Here is a 23004-nt window from a genome sequence, read left to right as displayed (position 1 = left end):
TCTGAAGGTTGACAAACAGGAAATGACATCTTAAAAGAGTCACAAACTATTAGCATAAACGGAAAAGCTACTCCATGACCAAAAGTAAACATATCTGACAAAGCTGTTTACTGTCCCCATTAAAGTATAAAGCCAACACTCCATAAATTTGGTGACTTTGCAAACTGATGATTCAACAAATTGGCTTTGTGCATTTTGGGTTTTGTTGATTGTATGTAAATTTGCCCATTCAGTGAATTGCATTTTCTCAAACTGAATTTTAGCCGTTTGCTCACCTCTTGCTCCCATATCACAGCCCTTAGGTCACTGAAATCAACACCAGTAGGAAGAACAACAGAAAGCATTCACTGACTTTTTACTTTATGCCACCTCTTAACCAACCACTGCCAAGCTCATATAAAAAAAAAATCAGAGTCCCATTGGCCAAGATCCAGAACAAAATCTAATCATCATCAGTCATCACCCGTCATTTGAAGGTTCTTAGGCAGGACAAACACACTCTCCTTCCCCCCAGAGCTTCACCACCCCCCTACTCATTATCTCCGCCCCCTTCATTCATTTGTTAATTTAATGCCCTAAGGACACCTCTGTTTGCAATCCCCTCCCCCTGCCCCCCTGGAGTGCAGGGTATCAAATTTTAAGGTCAAAATGGCTCTGTTGTATTAAAAGATTAAGTTATGCTGCCTCCAGTAAATCCTTATTGATTGGCGCGTCCTCAGAGAACCCTCTCTCCCTGTCTGGACCTTGTTTGTCTTGTTCACCACAGTTGTATCCAGGACCTCGCACTGTGCCTGACACCAAATGTTTACTGACTTTTTGAATGAATGATGTAACCTTTTCTGCAACCCCATTTTACTCCTCCATCTATGTTTCAACTGCCCTGCTTTCCCTGCTTCTAGTTTCACCTCCATCCAATGTACACCATTTTCACCCTGCCGATTAAAAAAAAAATCTTCACTGACTCACGTTGGCTAAGGGATTGAAACTCCTCAGTTTGGCACCTAATGCCATTAAGGATCAGGACCCTACCTGTCTTTCCAGCCTCACCTTCTTTCACTCAGTGTCACATTGTTCCCTTTTGCAACAACAAATGGCTTCTAATTCTCAGGGCACACAGTGCTCTATCCATTTTCCCATAGGTTTGTTTAGAGTCCCCTCCCCCTCATGATCCTAGGACAGTATGGGGGATTTTTCTTCATCAGTTCATGCCCACCCATCTCACCAGGAACTTGTGTAAGGAAGAGAATAGAGTTTAAAATATCCCCCCCGCCTCCACCCCCGGGGGCGCCTGCGTGGCTCAGCCGGTTAAGCGGCCGACTTCGGCTCAAGTCATGATCTCGCGGTCCGTGAGTTCGAGCCCTGCGTTGGGCTGTGTGCTGACAGCTCAGAGCCTGGAGCCTGTTTCAGATTCTGTGTCTCCCTCTCCCTGACCCTCCCCTGTTCATGCTTTGTCTCTCTCTGTCTCGAAAATAAATAAACGTTAAAAAAAAATTAAAAAAAAATAATTTCCCCCCAAATAGATAACCAGTCATCCTAAGTCAATGCATACTTCACTTTTTTCTCCATATTTTGAAATGTTACCTTTATCATAAAATAAGTGGTTGGGTATTTATCAGATGTGTCTCTTGAGTATCATTTGCCATTGATGTATGTGATTTGGGTTTCAAATACCAAATGTTTTAAATTATTACAGTTCTTTATAGTGTGTCTTTCTTTTTTTTTTTTAAGTAGTTTCCACAGCGAATGTGGAGCTTGAATACATGACCCTGAAATCAAGAGTCACATGCTCTACAGATTGAGTCAGCCAGGTGATCCTATAGTGTGTCTTAATACCTGGTAGAACAGTTTTATGGGAAAAAACAAACAAAAAAACCACAACAGTATCTTATTTGGGCTTTGTTTTGCACATCCCAAATTGCCATGAAGGTTGAACATCTTTTCATATTTCTTGGCCATTCAAGTTTTCTTTTTTAAGGATGTCTGATTTATACCCTTTACTAATTTGTCAATAACGTATACATCGAAGAATTCCTTCTTGTAGTGTCTAGATGGGGTGTCTCTCCCGATCAGATAAGAACCCCCAAATTCACCTGAAGCAGAACAAAGGAGATAGACATTTATTGAATACACTGCAAGGGAGCAGTGAGCAGGACAGCAGAGGAGAGGCTGTGGGCACAGAGGCAGTGGGCGGGGTTGTACTTAAAGGCAGAAGGTGAGGAGGTATGGGGATTTATGGAATCTTCTCTTTTTTGGTAACTGTGCCTGGTTGTAAGTAGCCCATTGATTGGTCAGTTAGGGCCTGTGGACATTTTGAGGTGGGTCTCCTGAGGGGCCTGTCAGTGTTCAGCCAGGGGGTTGCTGTGGGCCCCTTTCTACATTCCGTTACTCAAGTCTCTTTGCCTCAAAGCAGCCTCTACCCTCCCAAGTCCTTCAACTTTATGGTGCCCTTCATAAGAATGAAGCTTTCAGGGCACCTGGGTGGCTCAGGTGGTTAAGCGTCTGACTCTTGATTTTGGCTCAGGTCATGACCTCAACGGTTCATGAGATCGAGATCTGGGTGGGGCTGTGCGCTAACAGCTCTGGGACTGCTTGGGATTCTCTCTCCTCTCTCTCTGTCCCTCCCCCACTCGCTTTCTTTCTCTCTCTCAAAATAAATAAATAAACTTTTTTTTTTTTTTTTAAAGCATAAGTTTTCAGTTTAGATGCAGCTACAATTTCTAGCTTTCCTTCTATGGCTTTTATTTATTTATTTATTTATTTATTTATTTATTTAATGTTTGTTTTTTATTTTTGAGAGAAAGACAGAGGCAGAGAGCACACACAAGCAGGGGAGGGGCAGAGAGTGAGAAAGGGAGACACGGAATCCAAAGCAGGCTATAGGCTCCAAGCTGTCAGCACAGAGCCCGATGCAGGACTGTAAGTTCATGACCTATGGACTGTAAGTTCATGACCTGAGCTGAAGTCTGGTGCTTAACCGACTGAGCCACCCAGGCACCCCTCCTTCTATGGCTTTTAATTTTAATATCTTGCTAAGAAGTTTCTTTCCCCCTCTCAAAGGTTGTAAAACTCTTTCCCTATATTTTCTTCATTGTCTCCAATGTGTAGGTACTAATCCACCCAAAAAAGAGACAGAAAGTGTAAAGGGTGAGAGACTTTTTTGCCAACCCAGAGGGGTGGCAACGTACGACAACATAGGTGGCAACATAGGACAAGAGGACATAGGACATAAGGACTTGAGCTACCCTTGTTACGCATGAAGAGGGTGAGTTAGAAGAGAGGAAACCTTTCTGGATTTTTTTGTTTTACTTTTTGCATTGAGCTCTGAATTTTATTTTATTTTATTTAAGTTTTTTAATTTATTTTGAGACAGAAAGCACGAGAACCCTGAGATCTTGACCTGAGCTGAAGTCAGATGCTTAACGACCTAGCCACCCATGTGCCCTCAATTTTATTTATTTATTTATTTTTTATTTTTTATTTTATTTTTTATCTTATTTTTTGTTTGTCTAATTTAATTTTTTATTTTATTTATAAAAAGAGACAGAGCGTGAGCATGGGAGGGGCAGAGAGAGAGGGAGACACAGAATCTGAAGCAGGCTCCAGGTTCTAAGCTATCAGCATAGAGCCCAATGCAGGGATTGAACTCCCGAGCCGGGAGATCGTGACCTGAGCTGAAGTTGGACGCTTAACCGACTGAGCCACCCAGGCCCTGAGAATTTTAGTTTTTAAAGTTCACTTTTGACAACCTAGCTATGAGGGGATGGCTCTGATGTAGGACTTTTTCCTCTTCTTTTTTTTTAAATTTTTTTAATGTTTTATTTATTTTTGTGACAGAGACAAAGCATGAGCAGGGGAGGGGCAGAGAGAGAGGGAGTCACAGAATCTGAAGCTGCCTCCAGGCTCTGAGCTGTCAGCACAGAGCCCGAGGGCCCGGCTGGAACTCACAAACCAAACTGCAAGATCATGACCTGAGCCAAAGTCAGACACTTAACCAACTGAGCCACCCAGGCACCCTGAGGACTTTTTCTTCTAAGAGACAATTATTAACTCCGTTTTAGCCATAAAATATCAAAAATAAAAATAATATGTTAAACCCTAACAATTTCTCCTAACATAAAGACAATTGTATAGTCAATTAAAACTCTAAAGTAAAAAAAGCATCTTGAAAAAAGTGCAGCCATTGAACTTCTTATTCTCTGCATATCCTAAACCTCCCACATTCTTTCTCAAAATCTATGGCATTTCAAGACTAAAATTTTAACGCAGATTTCACACCTTATTGCCGTCCTACAGCTAAATTTTGCTGCTTTCAGAAATCTTTTGTATGTCAGTTCCATGTGCTTCAACTGGAGGTGAAGTACCAATCTTGAGGATATGTTTGTTTTTTTGTTTTGTTGGAAATTAAGCTAGAGACACTGGAAATAACGTGTTCTTTGTTTTCCAAAAGAGATCAATCTGAGGTTTCCTAAAGTTGGTGACGAGTCCTTTAGAAAAAGCAGAAATCAATTCTGAGCAAGAAAGTTTAAGGTAAGCAATATTATATGAAAGTGAAACCGAACACGAATCCATTTTTGTTAGCTTAATAAACACTGTATGTCGAATTCAAATGTGCTATTGTTTTTCTTTTAATGAAGATAGCTTGTATTGATCAATAAACTTTTGAGTTGTCTGGATGTACGAGGAGATATAAAACTTATTCTCATTTAGACTGATCAAGAATTGCTTTATTTGAGGCGCCTGGGTGGCTCAGTCGGTTGGGCGTCCGACTTCAGCCAGGTCACGATCTCGCGGTCCGTGAGTTTGAGCCCCGCGTCGAGCTCTGGGCTGACAGTTCAGAGCCTGGAGCCTGTTTCGGATTCTGTGTCTCCCTCTCTCTCTGTCCCTCCCCCATTCATGCTCTGTCTCTCTCTGTCTCAAAAATAAATAAACGTTAAAAAAAAAAAAAAAGAATTGCGTTATTTGATCTCAACGAAATTTCGCTTTAGGCTGTGAATCCAGTTTGGGTCAGGATGATACACTCACCTTAAGCAATTGCCATTTATCAAAGAAACCACAAGGGTTTACTAGAAAAGTTTTAAACTTTTTTTTTTTTAAGTTATTTATTTATTATGAGAGAGAGAGAGAGAGCGAGCGCAGGAGCAAGGGAGGGGCAGAGAGAGAGGAGGACAGGATCCGAAGCAGGCTCTGAGCTGACAGCAGGAACCTGACTTGGGGCTAGAATCCACAAACTGTGAGATCATGACCTGAGCTGAATTCGGAAACTTAACTGACTGAGCCCCCCTGGTGCCCCCCTGAAGATTCATTCCTAATGATGAATTGAACTTGCTTGCTCTCTTTAAAAGGTTTTACTCTGCTAGGGGTGCCTGGGTGGCTCGTTTGGTTGAGCGTCCGACTTCAGCTCAGGTCATGATCTCATAGTCATGATCTCATAGTCCGTGAGCTCAAGCCCCACATCGGGCTCTGTGCTGACAGCTCAGAGCCTGAAGCTTTGCTTTGGATTCTGTGTCTCCCTCTCTCTCTGCCCCTCCTCTGCTCATGCTCTGTCTCTCTCTGTCTCAAAAATAAATAAAAACGTTAAAAAAAATTTTTTTAATGTTTTACTCTGCTCAAATTTCAACTTTACTTTCTTCTCCCTGAAACCAAAGAATCTTACCATACCATCCCCAAGTTTTAAGCATAATTGGCCTTAAATCCATAGTAAATGATCAGGTAAGAAAAGAAAGGCAATATTATTAGGGAAATCATAGTGATGCAATCCTAAAATATAATTATCTCATTGAATAAATAAATAGAAAAGCCTCCATATTTTCCCAGGGAAAGCCCATAGTTAAAAAACATCCTGCAAACAAATAAGGTTATAATTAATCATTTTTCTAAAGGGACCCCAATATACTCAAGAACAATTTGATCATCTGATAGCTGTATGCAAAAGCCTACAAGCGGATTGTTTAGCGGCTAGAACTAGTAGAAGAATCTAATTCAATAGCTCAGTAGAAGCTAGGACTAATAATCTGGCCCCAAACGCTCAGATAAATAGGTTTTGGTGATTTTACAAAGAACCTCAAGGGTCCATAAAAATGAGATGTCTTCCTATGGTTACAAAGCTAGTTAATTGTCTTCTCAAAAGTGTTCAGAGAATGTTGAGAAAATGATTTTATAGGATCCTAGTGAGTTCATCACAACTGCACCAATATCTTTAAATATGGCACCCCTTTCAAGCCTCCTTTTGCTAGCATACTCTATTATAATAGTCCGCTGCTTTAACTAGGCTCCTTTTCTCCAGCCCCTCAGAAGCACTAGGATATGGTATCATCTTTGTAGTTCATATTGTCATTAGTGGTTTTGACAAGCAGGAATCTAAAGTCTAATCATCCATTAAGTGAACCAATAAAATTGAGTTGCTGAATATGTAAACCCCAAGATTACAGCCAAGATCAACGCGTCCTCGCCAAGGTGAGCTTGGTGAATTGTTCCATCGACCCTACTGGAAACAGTCTTCAGCTGTGGCCAGGAGAAATGTATTCTAAACCAGAACAGAATCACTAACATCAACTTTCTTCTTTTAAAACAACAGAAAAATAGGTCCAAGATTAAAATGTTATAATTTTTAGTTCCTCAAAATGACTTATTAAAATTATTTGTTAAAATACGTGCTGCTACTTATATGTGACCTTCACAACTCTCAACTCTGACCAGGCTGTGAACTAGAAACTAAGGCTGCCTCAGTCACATTTTAGACCTACCTGATCCGATTCTCCAGGACTAATACTCACGGGCAGATCTGTAGGCTATGGTTAACTTTTGTCGTCACATCACATCATCTGTTTCTGTTCCTCTGTCTAGTATTTCATTCATGTTAACATTTCTGACCACCACGTATTTTCTAGGCACTGTACTACATACTTTCCCATACCGTTTCATGTACACTAATATTTAGAGATGGATTGACATTTTAATATTTGACAACTCTGATATGATCCATATTCTTAAGAACGCAGACAAAATATTTTAATATAAATAGGAATAGAGCATAACTTACAGTGTAACTCATTTAGCTCAATGCTGACAGTGTGGTTAGTCAGGCTTCAAACATTAAAAAAGTATTGGATTATTTCTTTTTGCTTTTACTTTTTTTAATGTTTATTTATGTTTGAGAAAGAGACAGAGCGCGAGCTGGGGAGGAGCAGAGAGAGAAAGGGACACAGAATCAGAAGCAGGCTCTAGGCTCCACGCTGTCAGCACAGAGCCTGATGTGGGGCTCAGACTCATGAATTGTGAGATCATGACCTGATCGGATGCTTAACTGACTGAGTCACCCAGGTGCCCCTGGATTATTTCTTTATTTAATAATTCGAGCTAAAGCTACCAGCATGAGGTTAATAATCCATGCTAAAATTGTCTTCTGCACTACAAGTAGGGGTTTCCATTTAAAGAATAATTGTTCTATTTCCTGAATTCTTCTAATACTTCTTCAGCTATCCGAGCTTTAAATATTGATTTCCCAAACTTATCAAACGTGATAGAACAAGTGAATATTGAAGATCAAGCTAAAAGACTATTTGGGAACGATTTTCATTTAGACTATTTCCCCTGACTTCCTGAATGCCCCAGGGCATTTTCTTTTCCTGTACCATGTGTTGAAGTTGAAGTGTGTTACATAATTGAACTGATTAACAATTTTCAGGAGACTGACTAGCATCCCAACAGAAATTTAACAGAACTTTTCACGAATACACCTTAATCTTGACAGTCCAATTTTCCTCTCAGAACACTCTGAATTCCCAGAGATGGCTTCTAAATATGGAGCCTCTGTGTACTTAAAGGAGCTTTGCACCACTGAGAGTAGCTTTGGGGGTGCTGGGGAAACCAGAGGAAGCCTTGAAATGGGCTGCTTAGAAACAAGAATGCAAAGTCCCCCTCAAGCCTTGCAGGCTTCAAGCACTATATATCCCTTACCCTGACTGTAACTGCAGCCAAGTGGAATGATTTGTTTGTGAAACAACAAATAGTAGATGACTACAATTTTAGTAGTAAATTTTCATTTGTGATTCCAGGGGCTGTGCAAAATAAAACACCCTTATTTATTCCCGTAATTGAAGGCAAATTGCTTCTGGAATTTCTTCTGAGAAAGACCATCTAAGAACACTGACTGATTTGACATACTAGTCTGTGAAATAAAACCTTTTTTTAAATGTTTATTTTTTATTTTTGACAGAGAGAGTGAGCAGGGGACGGACAGAGAGAGAAAGAGACAGAGGATCCAAGGTGAGCTCTGTGCTGACAGCAGAAAGCCCAATGCAGGGCTTAAACTCATGATCCGAACCGTGAGATAATGACCTGAACCGAAGTTGGACTGAGCCAGCCAGACTGTGAAATAAAACATTTAATGAATGCACTTTCATAGGGAAAAGCACTGTTTCTATGACGGTTATTTTTATTTCTGAAGTATGTTCTTAACCGATTAAGTTTTTGCTTTTAAAAACCGATGCTGAAGTATATCATGATGTTTAAGCTTGCCTCAGAAGCTCAGAAAATAACAATCTGCCTATTCTATCTGATTTCACATCTAACTTATTTATTAATTTTTTTTTAAGTAAGCTTTATGCCCAGTGTAGGGCTTGAACTCACAACCCTGAGATTAAGAGTCACATGCTCTAGCAACTGAGCCAGCCAGGCACCCTTGATTCTACATCTATTTTAGTTAAAATATCAGTTAATTTCTTTTTTTTTAATATCGGTTATGTCTGAAAGCAATCATTAGTGTCACAATAACAACTTATTAATAAATTTCAATAAGCAATGTAAATGCATTAAATAGTAATGATTGGAAAGAAGAGGAACTTAAATTTATGCTTACAAAATTTAGAAAGAGAAATATCTTAAAAATTAGTAATTTTAACAGGGTGCCTGGAGGGCTCAGTTGGTTAAGTGTCCGACTCTTGGGTTTGGCTCAGGTCATGATCTCATGGTTCATGAGTTAGATTCTCTGCCTCTCTCTCTCTCTCTCTCTCTCTGCCCCTCCCCTGCTCACTCTATCTCTCTCTCAAAATAAATAAATAAACATTTAAAAAGTAGTAATTTTAAGATTAGAAAAGGATTTAAATTGGCCAGGAGAACAAAGCATTTTCAAAACTCTCAACTGCTTAAGAAATCTCCATGATAAATCACTGATATGCTACTTGCATATCAATATAGCTGTTTATTAAATCTTCGCTCAGTGATATTACAGAAAATATTTGGTTAACCCATTTTTTATACCTTAAATAAATCACAGTATCCACTTAGAAATAAAAGTACTCATTTACATTTTAGAAAATTACTAGGTGTCTACCACATTTCAGGTGCTGTTCTAAATCCTGAGACATCAGCGAGCACAATGCTTATAATCCCTGTTCCAGTGGAACTAACATCCATCCAATGGGTGGGAGCTGGGAGGGGTGGGAGGACAGAAAATAAACAAGGCAGCAAATAATTCAATAATGTCAGATAGGTAATGGGCTAGAAACAAAATGAAACTGAGTAATGGATAGAAAGTGGAGGGGGGTAAATTGCTGAAGGGAAACTAACATCACTGTCTCTGGGATGGGAACTGAGTTGAGACATCTGCGGGAAATTACAAGTCCAAGGTAAGTACAAATCCAAGGAAATTACAGGTAAACCTACCTGTAGACCACTAGTACATAGGAATAAAAATCTAACACATGTGGGGCGCCTCTGTAGCTCAGTTGGTTGAACGCCCGACTTCAGCTCAGGTCGTGATCTCATGGTCGGTGGTTTCGAGCCCCGTGTTGGGTTCTGTGCTTTGCATCCTCTGCCCCCTCTCGCTCTGCCCCTCCCCTGCTCATGTGCTCTCTCTCTCTCTCTCTCTCTCTCTCTCAAAAATAAATAAACATAAAAAAAAAAATCTAACACATGAAAAACAGACCTTCTTCTAACATTCGCAGGGTCCAGGGCAACAATATACATGAATGCTCACATACCACGTCTTAACATTTAGAAGTTGTAACTCAAGATAACAAGGTGGTAAAGGAAATGTATTCCACACTCACACCTTGACAATATCACCACACCAGAATGTGATGGTATGAGCAAAGCCTGCCTTCAGCTCTTGACCTAGCCCCCTCCTCCTACTTTTGGACTCGAGTCTATACTGCAAGGAACCTTATACACCCACATGTGGACTCTTTGTGTTTAACTTCTTGGAAATATTCAAAAAGTTGTTGGACGGTTTCTACAACATCATAATTTTTAGTTTTCCACAAATTTCTTTAGCAATTAATTCCTGTCTCCATCCATACCTTAAATATTTTATTCCTTAAGGCTCTGTTTTTGAGTCTCATTCTTTCCCATTTTACACATCTTCCCTAGGTGACCTCATTCATTTCCATGACTTAAATTATTGTCAGCAGGCCAGTAACTGTCTCCCTCGTGCCGTGTTTTTCTCTAAGACTGTCTGTTTGATAATTACACTCAGAAGTCTCTCCTAGCTCAACATGTCTGAAATTGATTTTATTCTTTTCTCCCCCCAACCTTGTTCCAGTCTTCTCTGCTTCAGTAAATAGCACCCTCCCATCTGAGTTGCACAAGTGAGAAATTTGGGAGTCATTCTTTACACTGCCCTTTTCTTTACCTCTTTCCTCCACATCCAGTCAGTCACTAATTACAACAATTCCATTTCCTCAGTATCTTTTTAAAAATTTTTTAACGTTTATTCATTTTTCAGAGATGGAGAGAGACAGGGCATGAGCAGGGGAGGGGCAGAGAGAGAGGGAGACACAGAATCTGAAGCAGGCTCCAGGCTCTGAGCTGTCAGCACAGAGCCCGATGCAGGGCTTGAACCCACAGACCGTGAGATCACGACCCTAGCTGAAGTCAGATGCTTAACCGACTGAGCCACCCAGGCGCCCCAGTATCTCTCAAATCTACCCATTTATCTACAACCCCTATGGACACTATAGTTCAAACCACTGTTTTTTCTTTCTTTGTTTGTTTCTTTCTTAAGAGATAAGTCTTTAGATTTAAAAAAAAAAATGTTTATTTGTGTTTTTGATAGACAGAGATAAAGCGTGAGCTGGGGAGGAGCAGACAGAGAAGGAGACACAGAATCCGAAGCAGGCTCCAGGCTCTGAGCTGTCAGCACAGAGCCCGATGCAGGGCTCAAACTCAGAATCTGTGAGGTCATGACCTGAGCCGGAGTGGGATGCCCAGCCTACTGAGCCACCCAGGCGCCCCACCTGTGTGTTCTTTATGAATTGACAAAAACTACTCACATCTGAGTAAAGATCTTCTGTACCTTCATCTGGATTCCTTATGTGTGCATAATGGTCTGATGGTAAGACCCCTGGTTATGTCCCTACCACTCTTTCCCACCATAATCAGGGGTGTGGGGAGGAGAGCCACGGAGGACTACGTATTTTGCTGGGCTCAGAGCATGATGGTGGAAGATATGGTTTCCCTAGCTATTTTGCCTCTTCAACAACTTTTATCCTGAGTTATTCTTCCTATTATCTCCCTTGCTGCAGACTAATACCAGAAGAGGCATACTGAAAAACAATAGCCTAAAATTAGGGAAGTTCCTGAAAACTCTTGGTAAAGGTTTGGTTAGGACTGTACTTTGTAGATTACTGTAGGTTGGATTTGATAAAGGGATTGCATGTGGGTTGAAGAAGTAGGAAGGTCAGAGGAGAGAATGACTGAGGGAGGCAGTAGAAATTAAGCCATGGTTTAATCCAGAAGGATGGTAAGTAATGTTACCCAATCAACAGAACTCTTGGCAGCTGACTAGATATGAGGCAGCCAAAGGTGGGCAGGAGGGAATCTGGATTCCCAGAAGAAGGAAGTGGCTATTAACATAAACAGGGGAGCCTTGGTGGGACTGACCCTGTGGATAATAGTGGACATGTCTTTTAAGTGCGGTGTAACACCTAGTAAAGGTGACCAACAGGCAAGTGGAGGGAGGCTAAGGCTGCAGACATTAAGGCTGGAGTCATCCAGATGGAGGCAAAAATTGAATCTCAAAGGTATGATTATAAATATAGAGAAAAGATCAAGGGAAAAACGTGTCTAGAAGACAAGAAGTAAAAAGAAAGCTGAAAAAGCACAGGTATTCAGAGAGAGAGGAGGACCAAGAAAGTGATGTGATGGGAAAAAAGTAGTACCAAGAAAAGCTGTCTAGGACTGGTAACTCCAATGTTGACAGGCACTGTGATTTATCTGGGAAATGGATTGCATCACATATCCTGGAATTCATTCTTTATAAAATGTATTTATTTTGAGAGAGAGCGAGAGCGAGCACAAGTGCATGAGTTGGAGAGGGGCCAGAGAGAGAATTCCAAGCAGGCTCTGAGCTGTCTGCACAGGGCCCGAAGCAGGACTTGATTCCATGACCCTGGGATCAAGACCTGAGCAGATACCAAGAGTCGGACGCTCAACTGAATGAGCCACCCAGGTGCCCTGTGGAATTCATTCTTTAAAACCCAGACCACGGGTGCCTGGGTGGCTCAGTCAGTTAAGCATGGGACTCTTGATTTCAGCTCAGGTTATGATTTCACGGTTCGTGCGTGGGTTCAAGCCCTCAAGTCAGGCTCTGTGCTCACAGTGCAGAGCCTGCTTGGGATTCTATCTCTATGCCCCTCCCCTTCCTCTATGCCCCTATGCACTCATGTGCATTTGTGCTCTCTCTCAAATAAACTTTAAAATAAAAAAAAAAATGTAGTCCAATACACTCATGTTAAAAAATGAGGACACAGAACCTTGGCTGTTCCCATGTCAACGAAAGAAGTTATGGAAATATTCCACACCTCATAGAGCATGGTCCTTAAGAGTGCCAGAACGCTTGGCTACCACTTGATTTCCAGTATTTCTGCCCACTTACATGACTTTGGACATTTCTATGTGCTGTTTCCTCTTCTTTTATGTGAGGGACAATAATCTGTGCAGAGTTGTTTTCAGAATTACACTTAGCACAGGGCCTGATGCAAAGGCCCAGGAATTATCATCAAAACTTATAAAGCACTATGGGCGAGAGACTTTTGTGAGTGCTGTTATTATAGGTAGGTATTAACTCATTTAACCCACCGAAAAACCCTGAGGTAGGAATAGATATATTCCCATTTTACAGATGAAGAAACTTAGACCCCATGTCAAGACTTAATACCTAACTTAACTGCATTCTCCATCCCACTCCCCGATGTGAACTTCAACCAGCCACATTGGAATTTCTCGGTCAACCCCTTACCCTTTGGCAGGGATGCATTGCCTAAAACAATGCAATCCTTGGTAATAAATTGCTTTTATGCCCTCTCTCTACCTTAAAAACAAACAAACAAACAAACAAACAACCCAAAGCCTTTTCTGCAGCTCAGCAGAGCTCCTTTTGATTTGCTAGATGGGCGCTGCCCCACTCAGGAATCCTTCAGTAAAGCCAATTTGATCAATTACTCACTTGAATTTTTGTTATTTAATAATGACTAGTGTAGGCTTAAGCCACAAATGAGTGGCACAGGCAGGACTTAAACCCAAGTCGTCTATTCCACAGCCCCTGCTCACAAGTGCTGTGCAGTATGATACCATACATCTTCACTAATGAAGAGGAAAAGCATCCCTTCACTCAGACTCGTGGTTATTGGAGGCGGAAAGCACCATCTATTCCAACACTTTCCTCTTAAGTCCGGGAAAGGGCCATGCACAGAGGGGGTGTTCCCTGCGAGACAACGACCGGCCCAGCAGGTCAGAGGCCAGCAAGCCTCGCTGTCCGAGTTTCCCAACACGCAGGTGCCTCGGCCTCCCGGGAGTAAGGAGGAAGGGAGGAGCGCTCGCCCAGGCCCCGCCCCGCCTCGCCGTGCGCAGCGGAGCGCCCCGCCTTGCAGTCTCGCTGAAGTGCCGCAACCATGGGGACAGCGGCAGGCGGTAAAGCGTACTTCCAGAGGGGCAGTCTGTTGTGGTTCACCGTCATCATCCTTTCATTTGGGTATTACACGGTAAGGGCAGCGGCCGCCCTGAGCCGTCCGAAGAGCGGAGCAAGCGCTCCTCCAAGCGCAGGACCCGGGCCAGCCGGGCCGGAGGGGTCGCGCAGGCGCAATAAGGCTCGGAGCCCCGAGGGCGGGGACCGGGCCCGGGAAAGAAGACGCAGGCGCACTCGTGTGCCCGCGCCTCTCCCGGGTTCTCGCGGTCCTGAGAAACCTGCTACCCAGGCTTTGTCGGGATGGGGGCGGGGGCGGGGATGGTTCCCCATCCCACGATTCAGTGTGTAGATCTTTCAAGATGGTGGTGACGAAGTCCGAGGCCGGCAGGGCTGCTTCTGGCTACTTCCGTCGAGCCAGACGTTTGCCCTCGCTGGTCACCGTCCTGGGACTGGGCTATTTCGCGGTGAGGAGTAGGGAGGGGTGGTGCACCTATTTGGGCCCTCCAGGCCCTCGTAGGGCGAGGGTAGCTCAGGCAGCGAGGTCTCGCGCTTGCGCGTCCTGCGGTTGCCTAGGTTACTGTCGTAAGCGGAAGGTCGGTGGGCTCACGGGACGGTTTCTACTCCACCTGTCCCTCCTTTGCGTCCTCGCGCCTCCACACTTACTGCGGCATAACCGGGTGTGAGTAGAGTTCACCGAGGAGGAATTCACGTTGACAGGCTGCCGTAGGCCTGCCGGCTCAGAACAGGGCTTCCGAAGCAGAATGTTTGAGGCAGTTAGAATTGTTTGGAAAACGGGGATAAACCTAAAGAAGGGATAGACAGGATATAAATATTATGGCATAGATGTGGTATCAGGAAGAAGGGATCTCTGCTGAGAGAGAAGCGACTTTTGTCTGGCTGACAGTTCGTTTAAAGGATAATAGGAAAGATGCCTGGAAAAGTAGCTTGGGGACTAGGTTGGTATAATTTTGAAGAGAGGGAAATCTATTTGGATCTTGACGGGGAGATCCTTGGACACTGGGGCTTAGAAGTGTGTTGTCGTGTCCACAGTGTTGTTTGTTGTCAAATCTGAGCTCCTTGACTCTGATTTCCTCATATGTAAAATGGAGGGATTGAACCGAAATTCTGCAAAGGTGCATTTCTGTTCTATGGTTCTGCATTCCTGACTAGTTAGAAAAATAGATGGAGGAAAGCGTTGGGGACCTCAAATTGGGATATTATGGGGCTGGCAGGTGCTGCCCCTTCCATTCCCTTTGGTTTTGGAAGGTGCAGTGATATTTTAAGCTTTATTTAAATTTTAGATGTGTTACAACATAATGGGAGAGGTTACAACATAATGAGATCTGAATGAGACAATAACGTTTTGGACCTGTTGGCATTTAATTATTCTCAGAAAAATCCGGCAGAGGTTACAACATAGAGATTAAAGGAAAGTCGATCAGATTATACAAACCTAATGTGATTAGGTAGTTGGTGTTAGCACTTCACAAACTTGACTCACATATTTTTCAGCTCTGAGGCGGATCATTCCCAGTTTTAGAGGTAGGAAGAGTGAAAGAAGTGAAGGAATTCTAAGTTAAATGGGGGTTTGGTTCAAGCTGTAGCTTCTGTCGTAAAGAAGCTACCAAGGACGTGGAAACTTCAACAGTTATTAGTAACCTGTATAAAAATAATGTTTTGGGTGGAATTCATTAAGAATACAAGTCATCCAGCCTGGACACTGAGTCTGATAATCACACAGCTTCCTTGTCATAAATCTCCCAACCAGATAACTTTTAGGAAATATTAAGTGGAGGGGCACCTGGGTGGCTCAGTCAGTTAAGTGTCTGACTGTTGATGTAGGCTCAGGTCCTGATCTCACAGTTTTGTGAGTTCGAGCCCCACATCGGGCTCTGTGCTGACAGTGTGGAGCCTGCTTGGGATTCTCCCTTACTCTCTGCCCCTCCCCCACTGGCACTGTCTTCTCTTTCTCTTAAATAAATAAAACTTCAAAAAAAAAAAAAAAAGAAAGAAAGAAAACAGAAGTGGAGAATGGAAACCCAAATGACTTAATTCAGAGTTTCTTTGGTCTTTAGTTGTTTTTGTAGAATCTGGGTTATTTCATAGTTTCTTTGAAAAATAAACCTGTGCTGATTTCAGCACCCTAACAGGTATTCTGTGCCTCTGATTCTCTTTCAGTGGGTTGTCTTCTGGCCTCAGAGTATTCCTTACCAGAGCCTAGGGCCGCTGGGCCTCTTCACTCAGTACTTGGTGGACCATCATCACACCCTCCTGCGCAGTGGGTAAGGAGAGCTCCGGAAGTGGAGTGTGGCCAGCTCCAGCCCTACTGAAGACCTGGAAGGCCTGCACTTGCCTTTAGATATCTAAGAGTGTTGCTGGTTCACATTAAGGCACCTTTCTTTTTGAGGTTTCTGTATTAGATTTCATCAGCAGATAACCATCACCTTAAGCAAGGCTGACTTTTGTTTCAGGTATTGGCTTGCCTGGCTGATTCACGTGGGAGAGGCCTTATATGCCATGGTTTTGTGCAAGTAAGTGTTGGGGTTTTTTTGTTTGTTTGTTTTTTGCAAGTAACTGTTTTTAATAGGTCTTTATCATTTTTCTCTTGCTATCTAATGTAAGTTAAGAGTAGCCACATTTAAATAATTCATGCCTTTGTAGGCCAAGAGCATTCTCAGCATAGGGTTGAATCACCATGCCTAATACTGAGCCTAGCCCAGAGGGAGTACTCAGTAAATATTTAACAAATGGATTCATTTCATTTGTGTTGGCTAGTCAATTAATGAGCTACTTAATTTAGATGGTTTTCTCATTAAAAAAAAAAAAAAAATTCTCTAAATAGTCCCAACTAGAACAGAAGATTTGGAGTTTGCTTTCTAGTTTGAAAAAGAGCCAAGTTAGGGGAGCCTGGGTGGCCCAGTTGGTTGTGCATCTGACTTCGGCTCAGGTCATGATCTCACAGTTCGTGGGTTCAAGCCCTGCGTCGGGCTCTGTGCTGACAGCTCAGAGCCTGGAGGCTGCTATAGGTTCTGTGTCTCCCTCTCTCTCTGCCCCTTCCCCTATTTGTGCTCTTGTCTTTCTCTCTCTCTCTCAAAAATAAATAAACACTAAAAAAAATTTTTTTTTTAATAAAAAAAGAAAAAGAGCCAAGTTATGGACATAGGCCATCGATTTTCAGATTCTCAGTCCTAGTTTCATGACTGAATCACCTGAGGAGCTTTCTCAGAATACACATGTCTGGTTTCCAGACCCAGAGATCCTGATTTGGTAGGCCTTGCTTCAGAAATGGGAATATGTTCTTTGTTTTCAAGCTCCACAAATAATTCTGGGTTAATTCGGCAAGTTAAAAAAAAAAAAGAAGCTTCTGGACTAGACCCTACTCAGCAGATGACAGCATAAGTTAATACTATGTGAGCGTATTTGGAAAGATTCTCTTTCCATTACTACTTTACGTAAGCGTGTAGAGACAGCATGCTCTCATGAAGCAATGGTTACTGTCATGCCAAATTTACTTTGCAATTAATTTTTTTCTGGTCGAGATGAACTATCACCTCTATTGTATTCTAAAGGTGAGAACTAAGATACTTTATAACAACTATCTTTTAATAATAAAGTAATATTTATTAAGTTGTTAATAAATTAATTAATTTATTAAATTAATTATAAAATTATAAATTAATAAATAAATTCTACATTTTATTTTAAATTTATTAAATTAATTAATAAATAATTGATAAAGTTATTAATCACACTCTGCCAGACCCTTGCTAAGTGCTTCAAATAGATTATGTCACTCTGTCTTCTGATTTATGAAACAAGCTGGGCGCTCTAGGAGAGGAGCAGAAAGCTGCTTTATTCTTTCTCACCCCTCTCCAGTTACACTCACCCTATGGGTTATTGTCTGCCTCCCACTGGACCGTGGATGAAATCTGAAGTGGTTCCATAGGTTTTCCAGTCACTCTCTGATGTAATCCAGTCTAGTCCAGGCTATTTATTAAAACGATGAAACTGTTAACCAAAGTCAAAAGTGTCTGTTCTCATCCAGCTGGGGCTCAGGAGGCTGCCCTGGGGAAGAGAGTGTAGTTAGTGTCTTCTCTCTCGGGCCACCTCTTTTTCCTATTTGTTAGCGACAGCTGCTTGTGGCCCACCAGGGTGGGAGTAAGTTTGGGGAAACAGGGCACGGTCTGCCTTGTGGTCAGGCAGCTGGGGGCTGTGGATGTTGCATGCCCGGTGGTGGCTCGTTTTCTCTGGCGGAGGCCCAGTGGGTTTTTGAGAAAGCAGCCATCACTGGGGATCAGTCTCCCTTCTGCATTTCCCTTGATGGTTCCTTCCGCTGCCTCCTCCAGCCTGCCACCTGCAGTTTCCCTTCAGGATCTGTGGTTGAGGGGAAGTTTTCTTTTACTGAGATCTCTTCTACCCTTCAATTAGGGCCTCTGGGCCAGGGTCCCTTTTCAGCCTACCCACGCCTGTGGCCTTCCACCAGATCTGGATGGCTCATAGTAACAGCTTCCTTGTCCTCCCAGTGGGATAATCTGCAGATACATGCACTTCCCGCTGCAGTCATGTGTGTTTGGTCTCCCATCAGGCAAGCTTTACCTGAGTCTTAACTTTAGAGTCAGATATTAATCTCTTCCCCTAAATTCCAGGGGACTCGGGTCAGGCTCTCCAAGTGGGTCTGTTGAAGCTGTTCTTTGAGTCTGACTTGTGACGGGAAATGCCGCAGTACTTGGCCCCTTCAGCCTTGCATTGAAATCTTAGCTTGGAGGCGTGTGGTCTAACCCCTCGAATTTACAGTGTTGGAGTATTTGACGCCTGTTCTGTTATGGGCATTTGGAGCCTCTAGTGAAAACCAAAAGACTCAAATTTAACATCCTGCTATCCAAGTCTTTGAAGGGTAGAGGAAGAGCAGGCATAGAGAGGTGAGGTCACTCTTATTATGTTCTTGAAGTTATTTCTTTATGGTCTCATATGTTGCAGTATATCATTAGTCACTGTACATCAGAATAAATACTCCATTTGAATTGTGAATGAATGAATGAATGAATGAATTTAAGTGAATGTATTTTTGTAACCTCCCAAATCACACTGTCAAGCCATAAAAAGGAATTGGTGAATCCCTTTTAACCAGAGAAAAGATTGGTCTATGTGTTTGACTTCATAGCCACCATAATATATATAAATGTAGATATCAACTCTTCTGTAACTTTTTCCATTGTCTATTTTTCCATATGCCTATTTTTTCATGTCTACACCTATAAATTTACCTCATTCATTTTATTAGTGCATAGTATTCTGTTACATGGCTGTGCCTCACTGTATTTCACAAATCCCCCTCTGATGGACTTTGAAGTCTCTAGTTTTTTATTATTATAAATAATACTGCATGAACATGAATTCCTCATATATCCTGGCCCTTGTGTTGTTACAGATTAAAGGGAAAGCTTTCAAATTTTGCACCGTTTTTTCTAGAGTCACGTAGACCTCTATTAGAGTAAGGAAGTTCTATCCTGTTTCTAAGTTAGCTGAGAACTTGTATTCAGAATGGATGTTGTCATTTCTCAGATGCTTCTGCATGTATCCAGATGATCATAGGATTTTTCTCCTTTAATCTGTTAGTGTGGAAAACAATATCATTTCTATGTATACTATTCTAAATTAGAAGTCATCCACATAAGACTTATTTATATACAGATGAGACCAGCAAGCCATTCACTCCCATTAGGCCATTTTCTTTTGAGCTCTGTTTCAAGCAATTTAGTTTGCAGCCGGGTGTTTATTATTTCTGTGAGCCAGGCTTTTGACTAAGCACTGTGTGTATGTTATCTCCTAAATCATCCCCAAACTTGCTGGGATAAATACTGATACTTCTGTTTTTCAGAGGAGGACACGGAGTCTAAGAGAGGAGTGGCTTGCCCAGCCGTCACAGCTGGTAGTTGGCCAAGCTAGGATTTACATCTGGTCTGCCTTCAAAACTCTTCCTCTGAAGGCATCCCAGTGCTTTTTAACCCTCCGCTCATCGAAGTCACAGGAGAAACTTTTTTTTTTTTTTAATGTTTTTAAACATTTATTTATTATTGAGAGACAGGGGAGGGGCAGAGAGAGAAGGAGACACAGAATCCGAAGCAGGTTCCAGGCTCTGAGCTGTCAGCACAGATCCCAACACGGGGCTCAAACTCACAAACCGCAAGATCATGACCTGAGCCGAAGTCAGACACTTAACCGACTGAGCCACCCAGGTGCCCCGAGAAATAGTTTCATAATTCCATGCCCTAGGCAGTAGCCAGACTGCGTCTGAGGGAAGAGTGTACCATCCTGAATGCACAAGAAAAATGAAAATAAATGAACTAACCATGCGAGTTAAGAAACTAGAGGAAAATGGCAAAAATAAACCTAATGAAAGTAGATAGAAGGAATATATATATATTTTTAAAGTTTATTTACTTATTTTGAGAGAGAGAGAGTAGGAGGAACAGATAGAGAGGGAGAGAGAATCCCAGGCAGGCTCCATGCTGTCAGCGCAAAGCCTGATGTGGGGCTTGAACTCATTACCTGAGCCGAGATCAAGAGTTGGACACCCAACTGACTGAGCCACCCAGGCGCCCCTAGAAGGAATACATTTTTTAAGAAAATGGAAGGCTAGGGGCGCCTGGGTGGCCCAGTTGATTAAGCGTCCGACTTCGACTCAGGTCATGATCTCATGGTTTGTGGGTTCGAGCCCCACGTCGGGTTCTGTGCTGCCAGCTCGGAGCCTGGACCTGCTTTGGATTCTGTGTCTCCCTCCCTCTCTGCCCCTCCCCTGCTTGTGCTCTGTATCTCTTTCTCTCAAAAATAAATAAACCTTAAAAAATTTTTTAATAAATAATTAAAAAAATAAAAAATGGAAGACTAACTCTTATGAAACCATAACATAAAAATTCTGGTGGTTAAGTTTCTCTTTTTTATTTTTTATTTTTTTTTTTTAGGTCTAAAGGCATCACGGACGGTCGGGCTCAAGTGCTGTGGTTCCTACAAACTTTCCTCTTTGGGGTGGCATCTCTCTCCATCTTAATTGCTTACAGACCAAAACGCCAAAAACAAACTTAAGGAACATACTCAAATGCTTTCTCTACACTTTTGGCCTTCCACTTCACTGTTTTGGGGGCAAGGAAGATGCTGACTTGACTTGATCTTTCTACTTTCCAGAAGTTGGAGACCGTTTAGTTATTCATTATTCTTTCATATTCTCTGGTTGAGCTTGACTGGATGACAAGAAAGGATTTAAGCTTCCCAGTTCTGTAGACAGACTATTAGGCAGAGGGTTTCCAGCTACCTTCTTGAGGTCATTGGCAGTGCTGGTGCTCATTCTGTTGTCTGGTTTAAGCTGTGCACCAGAATTGTCTGGTGGTATAATTTTGCTCCCACCTTCTGAGTAAACCCCATCTCAGCTCTCTTTTCCCCCAGTTTTTTCCACCTTTCTGAACCAAGACAGAGTGACATGTCCACGACACCTCAATTCCACACACGGTAGGCATCTGTGAGGCAGGATCTCATCCTCTAGAACTTCCTTTTCTCACACCACCAAGAAAAGATCAGAAAGATGAGCAGGTGCATGGAATGGGTCAGGCTGAGCAGTAACATAGAGGCACAGAGGACACACTGAGTACCGAGAGGAGAGGATTGGGGGACGCCTTCCCTGGTCCTGCCAGTCCGAAGCCGTCCTTCCCTCCACGCGGCCTCTAGGACATAGCACTCTGTGGTGTGCAAGGGTCTGAAGGCCACTGCTGGATTGCTCCTTCCGTGCAGGATCACATCTCAGACAGATTTATTTTTGTTTCAGCACCTGGCCCATTGCTTTGCACACAGGTGTCCTACCAGCGTTTTGCGAACAAAGGACAGAAACCGATGTAACTTTCCAAGTGTTCAGTGTCATTCCAGTTGTTCTACGAAAACTGCAGAACCCACTCAGTGTATTCTCTTCTCAGAGAGAAGCACAGGACTGCCCTTGGCCGGTAGTGCCACCTTTCTGTGGGTTCCCCATTAGGAAACCTGTATCTTTTTCTTAGTCATTTTCTCCAGACTCTAACATCTCCCTCCTGCTCTGGCTTACTCTAACACAGATGTTCCTGAGCTAGAGATTCTAACTGGAAGCTAACGACTACCTCTCCCATTCACCTGATTAGACCTTTTTACTACTGACTGGTCAGGTCAGAAGGGTCACTGACTCTGTCCCCTGACCTTGGCCAGAATGGCTCAGTCACCTAGGAGCCATTCAGATTCCTTCCCAGGAAGATCTGTTTCCCAGTACTAGACCTTATTTTCCTTCTATGATGCAGCAGGGCATGTTACCTGTTTTAAGCAAACGTTTATGAGAGGCAGCCCGCTCACCCCTAAAGAGGCCCCAAGTAAAAGTACAACCCTGAGAGATGATGGACTATGAATTGTTTCTGGTGGTGATCACTTTCTACAACTAAATCTCAGTCTTTCCAGTTTCTCTGGTGGTGAAGGGGTTGCCTTTTGGTGAAGAGACAGATTTTTAATCATAGAGTTAAACATCATGGAAATCCAACCCAGATTTTTTAAACACATGGCCCTGTCAAAAGAGAAATAGTAATGACAATATTACAGTAATGGTGACAGCAACGATATGGCAGATTATTGAATAAAATGCATTAACTTGAATAAATGCTGTGAATTGCCTTTTCTATTCAAATACTTTTTTGTATGTCAGTTTCATTATTGTCGCACATTTGATTTTACTCTTTTCTAGGTAGACTCTATTATGGAACTGTTCGTACAGTTCAGATATTGAGGCTTTTTTTCCATGGATAAAGAAACGTAGAGGGGCGCCTGGGTGGCTCAGTGGGTTAAGCGTCCGACTTCAGCTCAGGTCATGATCTCACGGTTTGCGAGTTCAAGCCCGGCGTTGGGCTCTGTGCTGACAGCCCAGAGCCTGGAGCCTGCTTCAGATTCTGTCTCCCTCTCTCTGCCCCTCCCATGCTCATGTTGTCTCTGTCTCTGAAAAATAAATAAACGTTTAAAAAAAAAAGAAAACGTAGAGTGCCCTAGTTGCAGGGCATATGCTCCTTGTTACATTTACAGAGCTGCCCAGGGCCCGTTTACCT

The 23004-nt window shown here is 42.5% G+C and overlaps 1 protein-coding gene across 1 annotated transcript; it reads left to right on the top strand.

Annotated features, from left to right (window-relative positions):
* Positions 1-13820: 13820 nt before the first annotated feature.
* TMEM254 (transmembrane protein 254) lies at positions 13821-22565 on the top strand. Its single transcript, XM_015066217.3, has 4 exons — positions 13821-13979; positions 16082-16185; positions 16375-16434; positions 20866-22565. The coding sequence occupies exons 1-4, from the start codon at positions 13890-13892 to the stop codon at positions 20984-20986; spliced, it is 375 nt and encodes a 124-aa protein (XP_014921703.1). The 5' UTR covers positions 13821-13889; the 3' UTR covers positions 20987-22565.
* The last annotated feature ends 439 nt before the right edge of the window (positions 22566-23004 follow it).

Source organism: Acinonyx jubatus, chromosome D2 (genome assembly GCF_027475565.1).
Source record: "Acinonyx jubatus isolate Ajub_Pintada_27869175 chromosome D2, VMU_Ajub_asm_v1.0, whole genome shotgun sequence".
Classification (NCBI taxonomy): domain Eukaryota; kingdom Metazoa; phylum Chordata; class Mammalia; order Carnivora; family Felidae; genus Acinonyx; species Acinonyx jubatus.
The sequence above is the reverse complement of the archived record's forward strand: the minus strand, read 5'-3'. Positions and strand labels throughout refer to the sequence as shown.

What these genes read in the sequence shown, in the direction of transcription:
- TMEM254 (XM_015066217.3), top strand. Translation starts at nt 13,890, where the DNA reads ATGGGGACAGCGGCAGGCGGTAAAGCGTACTTCCAGAGGGGCAGTCTG. An exon ending in TTTCATTTGGGTATTACACG is followed by an intron (nt 13,980 to 16,081) that starts GTAAGGGCAGCG and finishes ATTCTCTTTCAG; the next exon opens with TGGGTTGTCTTCTGGCCTCA. An exon ending in TATGCCATGGTTTTGTGCAA is followed by an intron (nt 16,435 to 20,865) that starts GTAAGTGTTGGG and finishes TTTTTTTTTTAG; the next exon opens with GTCTAAAGGCATCACGGACG.